General features: G+C 47.6%; 1 protein-coding gene across 1 annotated transcript in view; it reads left to right on the top strand.

Annotated features, from left to right (window-relative positions):
• The first annotated feature begins 580 nt into the window (after nt 1–580).
• Nucleotides 581–11796, top strand: part of KLHL42 (kelch like family member 42) — a 35813-nt gene continuing 24597 nt past the window's right edge. The window contains exons 1-2 of the mRNA XM_068277643.1: nt 581–673; nt 3897–4768. Of these exons, the coding sequence (XP_068133744.1) occupies nt 3932–4768 (837 nt within the window). The 5' untranslated portion in view covers nt 581–673; nt 3897–3931. The remainder of the gene's footprint in view (nt 674–3896; nt 4769–11796) is intronic.

Genomic DNA, 11796 nt, shown 5'->3' with positions numbered 1-11796 from the left:
TTGCGATTAGGGTTAAAAGCAATTGCAGGACATGCAGTATTTTGAGCGCTCAATGCTGTGGATAGTAGCGCAATCACCCTTGGAATGGCTGCACATAGCACTGCTGCGATTTAGAAGCACTGCAGCGATTCCTAGTGGGTTCCAGCCCTCGGGGACAGTTGGGAGCCATGACAAAGGGCTGGGTGAATCAGTTACAATAGAACTGACAACTGATTTGCAGCCCAGGTAAAAGAAATGTCAATATGCCTCCTGAAAGTTTTGTCACAAATCACAATGCACCTCTGCAGAACAACTGGTCAGCTAAAACGTTTCCGTTACCCAGTCCTTGCTTGTGCACGTAAACTGTATCATACTGTATGTTGCTGGTTACATTACAAAAGATACATTACATTGCACAGTATGCACACATCTCATCTGCGCATAAGTCTGAAGTCACAGCGTAAAAGAGCGTATGGCTGTAATGTGCATTGTGCACTATGCAGCAGTTTCCCCCTCTAGCAGGGGCTGGCTCTAGTGATACAGGGGCGTGGCCACACAGACGGGTGACAGCTTGGGGCGGGGCTATGCTCTGGCTGAACATTTCAGGAAGTGAGTTGCTGGGATTGGCTTGCAGATTCTGCATAGAATGAACCAGGAATAAGGAGATCTCTGTTTATATACTCTATACAGAGGGGTATGTATGACATTCCTAATATTTCTCACATGCATACAGGCTTTATGCTAGAGGACAACAACAACTAGCATGCAACTACAACAACCAGCATGCAACTACAACAACCAGCAGGCTGGTATGAGCTTTCTGGGCTATATAGTTCCCCCTTGCCCAAAGGACCAGAGGCTGCAATAGTGTATTCACACCCAATGACTTTTCTGTGTCTAAAATAACATGTATTTATTTTATTCTATGTTGTGCTGACACTTTTGCTGCAGTGCTTTCACTGAAGGTCAACTCATAGGTGCTCACATGTGCCTACCACAATATAGGCTTAATTTTAGAGGAGGGGGGGGGGGGGGGGGGGGGGGGGGAGGGTGATGGACCTGCCAGATTGTTTTGTGAATAAATATGAGCAAATGTGGGGTGAAACAACTGCTTGCAGATAGCATCCTTGGCGGATATTGAGTATAGCACCCCAGAACTGCAAGGCAAGGATGTTATTCACTGATCCAGCAAGCCACCAGAGCTTTAGTTAGCCATATGAGTCCATAGTGACCTGATCCAGCTAGCATACAATTACATTGTGACGAAGGCTTGGGACCTACTAGAAAGTTAAAATTGCTATTGCGGTCACTGAGTGCTTTTGGTATTGATTTTTGCTGACTTTTTCAGATCGATATCCAGCGTTTTTGAAGCAATTTTGATTGTAATTTAAGCAATTTGTTCAGCGATTGTGATTTCTATAGCAATTTGGGATTTCCATAGGTTTAGTAGTAAAAAGTGCCACAAAACCTCTTTGTACAGTGATTAAAAAGCGATTTTGCACTGCATTTGTGATTTCTAGAAATCATAATTGTAGTGTGGGATCTGTGTACAGCCTGTATAGCCTTTTGACACCTGAAGCGGTAATTTAGTATTTGTTTTGGTGATGTGTATACAGTTGTTCATCATCATTAATTTGGGTAACAAGCAATTTGCACACGTATATTTTAAGTTGATTCTTTATTTTTTATTTTCATTACAGCGCTGGGTGACTGGGTCCCACTATATGCAAGGAGTATGTTCTCCTCATGTCTGCTTGGGTTTCCTCTAGCACTCCGGTTTCCTCCCACATCCCAAAGACATACAAATACGTTAATTGGCTTCCCCCTTAGGCTCCGTTCACATCTAAAATTGCAAAACGCTAGCGATTACTGCTAGCGTTTTGCGGGAGTGACTTTCTTTTTTACGCGATTAACGCGGAAAAATCACTGGACACGCGTTTTGAAATCGATCGGGATTAGCGGTTCTATACATGCTAAGCGTGATCGCTCGGGAATCGCTGGGAAAATGATGCATGTAACGCGTTTGTGGTGTGAAAGAGGCTTCAGCCAATCAGGCTGCATTATTTAACCAGCTGAGCGGTCTGGACGAGCTCAGCTCGTCCAACACCGCCAGAGGCTGCCGCTCAGGCCCTGCTGGGCCGATTTTAATGAAATAAAAAGCAGCACACGCAGCCGGCACTTTGCCAGCCGCGTGTGCTGCCTGATCGCCGCTGCAGCGCGGCGATCCGCCGCGTGCAGCGGCGAAAGAGGGTCCCCCCAGCCGCCCGAGCCCAGCGTAGCCGGAACAAACAGTTCCGGCCAGCGCTAAGGGCTGGATCGGAGGCGGCTGACGTCAGGACGTCGGCTGACGTCCATGACGTCACTCCGCTCGTCGCCATGGCGACGAGGTAAGCGAAACACGGAAGGCCGCTTATTGCGGCCTTCCGTGTTACTTCTGGCCGCCGGAGGCGATCGGAAGAACGCCTCCGGAGCGCCCTCTAGTGGGCTTTCATGCAGCCAACTTTCAGTTGGCTGCATGAAATAGTTTTTTTTTTATTTAAAAAAAACCCTCCCGCAGCCACCCTGGCGATTTAATCAGAACGCCAGGGTGGTTAAGTCTGAGGGGAAAGTAAAGAAGCAAAAAAGGACAACCCAGCATGCCCTGCAACTTCCTTTGTGTGTACCAAATAAGAGTTAGGTAAACTGGGGAATGATCATTTATCAACAAGAAAAGTAATAGTGATTTTAACTTTTGGATTGCCTGGTTAGCATCCTTATTACTTGTTTACCAGATAAAAATAAAGAATTGATTTTTGATTTTATGCCTGACAGTTACACTTTTAGATTGGTCCTAGACTATGATGGACATATGACTTTGGTAGGGATTAGATTGTGAGCACCTCAGAGGGACAGTTAGTGACAAAACTATGTACTGTGTAAAGTGCTGCAGATGTCGGTGCTATGTAAATACTAAATAATAGTTATTGCAGTGCTGCTGTTTGAGGCAACAACCACATGGTTCAGTTGTATAATCAGTTGTATTGTCTTCCTGCAAAATGGGTAGATATCAGGAACAATTCCAAAAATAAAAGTTCCAACAGAAAATAATAGGTGAAAGTTGCATTTTACAATATAGGGGAAATTGGGTTTAGAGTCTTGTGTGGTTGGCCAATGCTGCAAAGGAGATAGACCCAACAAATGACCACAAGGAAACAAGTTAGGCTCGGTTCACATTTGTTTTAAAAATGTTTCCATGGTTCCGTTTTTGGGCCCGGACCAAAACCGGAGCCACGGATACCAATGTTAAAAATAGCAGCCATCTTCACAAAAAAAAAAAAAACGGGATCCGCGGGGGATCCTGGTTGAAAAACTGAACGGAGGGTCCGGACTTGTCGGGACATCACGGACCCCGGATGGGACTTCACTGAGCCCAAATATACGAGGGGTAGTGGTAGGCAATGCAAAAATAGATCTCCCTCTACACAGACACAGAAACGGAGGGAGATCTGGATTGCCTACTGCTTGCTCCTCCCCTCAATGACAAGGTGTTTAGGCTGGAGGGGAAAGCAGCCAAGACGTGGGGCAGTGGCGGGGATTGGGGTCACCCTCTCCCCCTCCAGCTATTTACGGAATTGTTATATGCAGCGACCGGGGAAGCTTACCTTCCTATCTTCCTCCGCTTGCTGTGTGACTTCCTGCAATGTCGCTTACTGAAGTATAGAGGGCGGCATTGCAGGAAGTCACGCGGCGAGCTGTGGAACGCAAGGAAGGAAGGTAAGCTTCCCTGCTCGCTGCATACCATTATATATGCGCAAATAGCTGGATGGGGGACCCAGGTGAGGGGCGGGGGGGAAGATGTTTACTAAGAGCTATTAGTTGAAATTGACATTGCTGTTTAAATAAAGTGATCTGACTCAACTTGTTCTGTATTGGGACAGGTGTGTGATGTCCTCCACAAGAAGAGGTGGGTGGAATGTCCTCAGCGCAAACGGTGCAGATCCTCCTGGGATCCAAGCGTTACCTCGTCCCACGCGACCAGCTGGTAGCCCAGAGTGGCTTCTTCCAAGCCCTGTTCCGCTCTGGGATGCGTGAGAGCAGTGGAGAGGTGGTGACCCTGCATGGACTCTCACATGAAGGCTTGGAAGGTGTCTTACGGCACATCACAGGAGGTCCGGTGCAACCTTGTAGCCCAGTGGAAGAGGCAAAGTGTGGACTTCAGGCAAAAGCCTCTGAAGGTTGCCCAAGGCAAGATGAGACAGATTTTGGCCTTGAAGCTTTGGACCAAGGCGCTCTGCAATCATTGGTGGAAGCTGCTTGCTACTTACAGGTCCAAGGCCTGCTTTCTCTTCTACAGTCCTCAATGTCAGCGGACACTTGCCTGGACCTCTTTGAGGTGTCACAGTTGCACGGCCAGTGGGAGCTAGCCACGGCATGCCTGCGATACATGGCTATAAACTACCACTCTATGCTACAAAGACAGGACTTCCAGGAAAGCCCAGAGTCTCTCAAAGAGAGCATTTTACAGGAGCGCCTCCGAGGAGTGCCAACACTACTGGTTCTGTCCCAGCAGGGTCCAGAGTCTTGGGTGCTTTTGCGGTACCTGGAAGGAGGAGATGCGTGGCAGGCTATTCCTGGAGATATCCCACCGAGCATGCTGAGGGTGCAGAGCTATGGCGCTACTACACTGAACAACTACCTCTTTGTGGCTGGAGGAACCCGAGAGAATGGTCAGGAGGTCAGTGCGGTTCACTCGTACAACCCTAACAATGGATTGTGGAATGAAGAGCCTTCCATGAACCAGAAGAGGTACCTGTCTATCCCAAAGCTCTCTTAGTGGGTGCTTAGCTTAGTGTTCATTTTAGTCAGAAACCAGTCCAGTATGTCATTAAGGGCTGGTTCACACTGCAGACGCTTCTGAGTACTTTTAGAATCACCAGTGATTATTATGGTTAATTTGGTTAAAATTACAAACCTGCTATATGCAGCTTTATTTATTTTGTTTAAGCGATTCAGCTTCAAGAAATGTGCAAAAACATACATTCTTCAAAAATCGCGTTGCAAAATTGCGTTCGTTAAGCATTATACGCTTGAATTTTCCATTGTGAACTAAGCCTAAGTCACCATAGCAGCCATGTTTAAAGAAAACCTGTGACTTTTATAATTGAAGAAATTGGATACTTACCTTGGAATGGTGGAGCATCTGGATCTTAATGAGGCTTCCCCCGTCCTTAGTCACCCCGATTCACTGCTGGCAGCCATGGAAAAACCTAAACAAGGTCCTTTTTAGGCGCACTACCAGCTTCCTGCTGGGGCTCTGGCAGAAATAGCCGAGACCGATCAGGTCCACTGTACTGCGCAGACGACTTGGGTATTTGTATCGGAACCCGAGTGGGTAGCCCCTAGTGCGCCTGCGCAAACTGCCCAAGAGTTTCGGGGTCTGCCACTGCTATCTCCCCTCTGCTAAGGGGTCAAGCCTCTTTAGGATCTAGAGCAGGCATGGGCAAACTTGGTCCTCCAGCTGTTAAGGAACTACAAGTCCCACAATGCATTTGCCTTTATGAGGAATGACTGTGGTGGTCAGACTCCTGCAATGCATTGTGGTACTTGTAGTTCATCAACAGCTGGAGGGCCAAGTTTGCCCATGCCTGATCTAGAGGCTTCCCCCACCTGAGGTAAGTATCTCATGGGAGCACTTTTTCCCCCCTTCAGGTACATTTTTAAAGTCAAACCTTTTATGATGACACCTGTTTCATGTTTGCCACAGAAGTACTGAGCAATGCCCAACTTTTTCCACCATTGATTGTATTGCATGTGAGTAAAGTCTTGAACATTCTATAGATTACTGTAGACCGATTTTATTAAGAAAAGCAAAATTCTCAATGCAGCTACTATCTTGCACAAATAGTAGTCCAATCGGTGAACCTTCTTAATTCTCCTCCTATCCCCCACCCCCCTTCCCCCAAGCCAAAGCCTCTCCATCGTAGTTTGGAGCTCTGTGACTACCCCTGATGTATTGCCATGGGCCCGCACCCCCCCCCCCCCCAGCTTGGCGGCTGCAAGTTGTGGCTGCCAAACTGGGAGGGGGGGGAGGGGGGAATACACAGAGATCCAAACTTTTTGGCAGGCTTTGGGCAATGATTTATAGTTTGAGGTTTGGGTTTTCCAGACCCTTTTGAAAGTCTTCTTACTAAGGGTCAATACCCATGAGGGCAATAGAATAGGCAACAACTAAATGGGAAAACTTTGCTGTGATCCCATCTGACCCTGCTGTGGCATAGTGGTTAACACTTTTGCCTTGCAGCGCTGGGATTCTGGTTTGAATCCCGGCCAGGGCACTATCTGCACAGAGTTTGTATGTTCTCCCTGTGTCTGTGGGGTTTCCTCTGGGTACTCCCGTTTCCTCCCACATCCCAAAATTGGCCCCTGACTACATTGGACATTTAACTATGGTAGGGATTAGAATGTGAGCTCCTGTGACAAGACTAGAAATACTCTGTAAATCCCTGCGGAAGATGTCCGCGTTATAAAAATTCTATATAATAATAACAATAATGGGCAGTTGACTGTTGTGCCTCCTACAGTTGACAGCTGCTCTTGTAGATCTGCTGGGTACTTGCAGGCATCTGCAAACATTCGGCATGGGCACTGGGGTCGCCATTCCCCTACAATGCATGTGGGTTTTCAACTTTGTAGTAACCACACCATGTGTCAACTGCTGACACATTGGCTTGCAAATCCCTTGCATTAAGCTAATTACTCGCCTAACGATGGATCAGGGAACCTCACAGCAACGCTTCCTGGCGAAAGTTCCCTGATTCATCTTTCTGTCCTCGGGAACAAGCGACGGCACCTGACTGTTTTAAACGAGAGTTCAAATGATCGCGGCACTTTGCACGGGAGTCGTCGGTTCTTAAAGATCTGATCCACATTGACGGTCATCGCAAATCATTGTTCACCTAATTGCGTGACTGTACCCACGTTGCAAGATTGCAGAAACGATCACTCGCTGCTTAATAAAATCGCCGGTCTTCCTAACAATAGCGGGCAAAATGCGCGAGTTGGGGACGGGCCTTTGCATAGCACACTGAATTGACATCTGAATGTGCAGCAAGCATACAGTTCTCCTGTTGGTGTGAATCAGGGGAGCCTCAAGGCATAGGGAGTACAGGCCATTGCCTGGAGCGCCATGTTACTGGATTAAGCCATGCCCCGTGGCCTAAGCCATGCCCTTGACTGAAACCATGCCCACTGATGAAGTCCCACCCCCACGGGTGTTTTATTACTTGCTTCTGCTGCATCTGCTTAGCATAAGTTTCAGGCAGCTGCCACTGTGTCCTTCTGTGCCTTGTACATCTTTTCCCCCCTTTGTGCCTCCTTCTGTCCCCCTTGTGCCTCCTTCAGTCCCTTGTGCCATGTCTGACCCCCTGTTTGTCCTTCTGTCTCCCTTTGTGCCTCCTATCTTCATGTGGCTCCTTCAGTCCCCCTGTGCCATCTCTGCCTCCTTCTGTCCCCTTGTGCCTTTCTTAATCCCCCTGTGCTACTACTGCCCCCCTGTTCCTCCTGCAGTCCCGCACTGCCTCCTTCTGTCTCCCTTTGTGCCTCATTCTGTCTCCATGTGCCTCTTCAGTCCCCATGTGCTACCTCTGCCCCCTGTGCCTTCCTCTGTCGCCCTGTGCCTCCTTCTGTGCCCCTTTGTTCCTTCTTCTGTCTCCCTGTGGCTTTGTCTGTTCCCCTCTGCCTCCTTCTGTCTCCATGTGCCCCCTTACATCCCCCTCTGCCTTTTTCTGTCCCCCTTTGTGCATCATTCCTTTCCCCTTTGTGCCTCCTACTGTCTCCCTGTGCCTCCCTTTGTGCTTTTTTTCTGTCCCCCATCGTGCCTCCTTCTGCCCTCTTTGTGCCTCTTTATTTCCTCCTGTGCCTACTTTTGTCCCCCATTGTGCCTCCTTCTGTCCATCATGCCTTCTTTTGTCCCCCTGTACCACCTGCTGCCTCTCTGTGTACCTCCTTCTGTTCTCCTTTGTGTATCATTTTGTCCCCCATTGTGCCTCCTTCTGTTCCCTTGTGACTTCTTCTGACCCTCATGCCTCCTTCTGTCCCCCTGAGCCTCCCTATATCATCCCATGTGCCTTATTCAGCCCTCCTGTGCCTCCTTCTGTTCCCCTTTGTGCCTCATGAAAGTGGAGCCCTGCCTATGTGTATTTTCTGGTAAAACGCTGCAGCCTTTACATGTTTTTCTGGTGAAACACTGCCACAATAAGTGTAATTTCTGGTGAAACACTGTCGCATTATGATTATTTTCTGGTGAAACGCTTCTGCAATACGTGTATTTTCTGGTGAAATGCGGCTACATTACGATTATTTTTGGGGGATGGGGGGGTAGGCGCCACAGGTTTTCTTGCCTGGAGTGACAAAATGGCTAGAGGCACCCCTGGTGGAAATTTGCAGTGTTTTGACATAACTTCTCACCAAATCGTAGACCATTTTTAAGTTTAGGCCAGACTTCAAATGTTACTTATGGTATGATCGCTAGCAATGGAGAACTTTAGTAAATCACATCAATAAAATCAGGGGTGTGACGTCAGGGCAATTTTGGGTACCTGGAGTCGGAGTCTGTGGGTTCAATAAACTGAGGAGTTGGAGTCGGATGATTTTTAAACCAAATCCATAGCCTTTGTAAAAGTTAGACTAAGGAGTCGGTGTTGAGGAGACGGAGCAATTTCGGGTACCTGGAGTAGGAGCTGTTAGGTATAAGGTCTCAGAGAAAATAAACACATATATCAGTAGCTAAAGATTGGCTGTACTTACATTACATATGCATTTCACTGTCCACGTTTGGATTTCACAGAATTTGTATATAGTATATGCAGAGATAGATGCTCCTGACAGCTCATGGCAGGCTCCATGTTTTTCTGTCAAATGTGTCGTCATGTCCTGCCTGCTTCCTGATCACAGAAAAGCTGGTACTAAATAACACAGTGTGCAGTGAATATTAATGAGCCATGTGGCTAGGAACAATAGCTGACTCCTGCAGTGTACTCTGCCCCGAGATTTATCAGTGCTAGGCGCTGGACTGATTAGAAGCTGCTGTAACGTCTCATTAGCAGCCGAGGGGAGGGCCCCAGAATGCTTTGCAGTTTAGTATGCGGCTTGCGTCCTTATGGGTCTATAACAGCCTTTAAGATAAGCACACATCAAAGGTAACTGAGATTTTTATCTTCACTAATGGCTTTTGGGCTTCCTTCTAAACTGTTTAACACAGGAGAATAGAGGTTTAAATTAGCTTCTGCAGCCTGACAGTTACTCTTTAAGTAGGTTTCATAAACTGAGGAGTCAGAGTTGGATGATTTTTGTGCCAACTCCACAGCCCTGAATAAAATAGTGTGGAAAAAAGCTTAATTGATAGACGAGAAGAAACGTTCTTGATCAGATTTGCAAGATATCGCTTCACTATAGTCCTGTAATGTAACCATTTTTTATGCAGCTATAAAACTTGTTTTTTCCGTTTGTTGGATAACTGTAGCAGTGTCTGAGATGCAGGTTAGGACTTGGCTCCTTATTATAGTAATATCATCAGAGTCTAGCAGACCACCTAGCTGGATAATGACTCAGCTTGGAAATATCTGTTATTATCTGTCCCTTTTTTATCTTTTTTTTCTATACACTAATTGGCCAAAAAATGCAAAAACCTATTAACATTGTGTAAATTCCCCTTGTGTTGCAAAATTGGCTCTAAGCCATCAAATCATGAACTCCTCAAGACCTCTGAGGGCCCTTTCAAACTGGGACGGTGCCCACTGCAGCCTTATGAAAGCCTATAGGGTAGTTCACACTCCCCACGCCGCGGTATGCTGCGCCAGAAGTGCCCTATCCAGCGTGCGGACATACCTACATTATCACGCGGCTCCTGCGGCGATCTGCATCAGACCGAAAGTCATGTAAGTCTATGATAATGTGCATGTATTTAAAAAAAAACTGCCGCAGTTTTTAGCGTTGCGCTGAAGCGTATTTTAGCAATACGCTTCAGCGCACGTCATCGATTGGCGAACAGGAAGTGAGCATCACTTCCTGCTTGGCCAGATGCCGACGGGGATTACCGCATACTAATGCGGTAATCCATGAAGGATTGGCGGTTTTGGCGATGTGAAGAGTAGACGGCCTGAAGGCATCCTGAGGTATCTGGCACCAGATTGGTAAATTGATTTAGAACCTCACCAGATTTTACGTGTTTTTGCAGTGTATCCCGACTCAAAGGTTCAGACTGAGGTCTGTAAAGTAAGGAGGCCAAAGAAAACTTTGACCAGGTTGCCCACCTTTTTCCTTTGCTCCATAGTGCTGATGCTCACATACACATTTAAGGTTTTTTCAGTGGTAAACAGGAGACTGAATGGACACTAATGCCCGTGACCAGCAAAGTGCAAGGCCGAGTCTGTTCTGAAGCCTTTTTCTCAAATTTTTTTTGCTATAGACTCTTCTGTTGGCCCAGAGTAGACGGTCAAGCCTTTATGGACCACCTTGGTTTCATGCATGAAAAGAATGCCGGGGAAGGTACTATCGTATTTATGTAGAATACTATCCACAACCTCGACAGCCTTCAGTTCAAATTCTAAGACACAGTAGTGGTCTGAGCAGCCAGGTGCAGTGGGCACTCCTCCTTCAACACTTCGACTCGAGCCAAAGCTCTGGTCCAAAATGAGCTGCTTACCTAAAGAAAGGGAAGCCTCGGGATCTTATTGAGGCTTCCATCAGTGTTCTGATGGCCCCCTAGAAGAATTCTATCAGGGCTGCACACATCCTTTTCCATCAGCATGGCCCTGCATGCGCAGCAAGTCGGAGCTGTTTATGTACGAGTGGCTCTGTGCTACTGCACATGCACAGCTGTGCTCACCCAGCTAACAATGTGGTTCAATAGAATCCAGAGGCTTCCCTCTCTTTAGGTAAATACAGTAGAGTCCCAGTTATTCAGAACTCAACTAACCAGCTGTCTCAACCAGCCAGTACGAATCCCTGGCAGTACTCGCAGTGGGGAAGGAAACCTCTTTAGGCTATTTGTGGGCTCTGCTATGATTAAAGACTGGTTTCCACGGCTCCCCCAATCCTCTATAATAAAACCCTTCTGTCTCTGCGTCCCGTGTCTCTGTGAGTGTCCCACATGCGCTCTGCACATTTACAGGGACGCAGAGACAGTGAGGGGGAGTGACGTGAACAGCACGGCCAAGGGGCGCGCGGCGGGCGCATGCGCAATGAAGACCTAGCCTGTTTTTAAATGGGCTTAGGTCCACTAGTGTTAATATATTTTTCATTACTGTATTTAATAGAGAGTTTCAAAGTATGTCCTGTATTTTTCAGATTATAAGATGCACTTTTTCTACCCCAAAAATGGGGAGAAAAAGTCCCATCTTATATTCCAAAGATGGGGAGTCCCCAACTTACAATCGCCTGCCATTACGAACTGCCGCAATGTCCGGGATTCCCTGCCTTGTCCCCCACAACCCCCTTCCCCCGGTCTCCTCCGCTCCCTGTTTCCCCTTCTGGTCCCCCCACTGGTATCGCTAGGAAGGTGAGCCAAGATGCTGCTAGCTAGTATTACACAGGGATTGGAGGAGACATGGGGGGGGGGGGCAGTAGGGGACACAGGTCGAGACATGGGGGGGCAGGAGGGGACATGGGGGACAAGACGCAGGGGACACAGGGACATCAGGGGGCAAAGGAGAACACAGTGGGACATACTGGGGACAAAAGGGTACACAGAGGGGGAACAAAGGAGGACAGAAGGGGACACTAATTGGGAGGGGAACATCTACAAGACATGCTTGAAACATGGACGCACTAGGTTTAGTA

The sequence above is a fragment of the Hyperolius riggenbachi genome, chromosome 3, assembly GCF_040937935.1.
Source record: "Hyperolius riggenbachi isolate aHypRig1 chromosome 3, aHypRig1.pri, whole genome shotgun sequence".
Classification (NCBI taxonomy): Eukaryota; Metazoa; Chordata; class Amphibia; order Anura; family Hyperoliidae; genus Hyperolius; species Hyperolius riggenbachi.
Note: the sequence above shows the minus strand (reverse complement) of the source record. Positions and strands in the feature narration are given on the sequence as shown.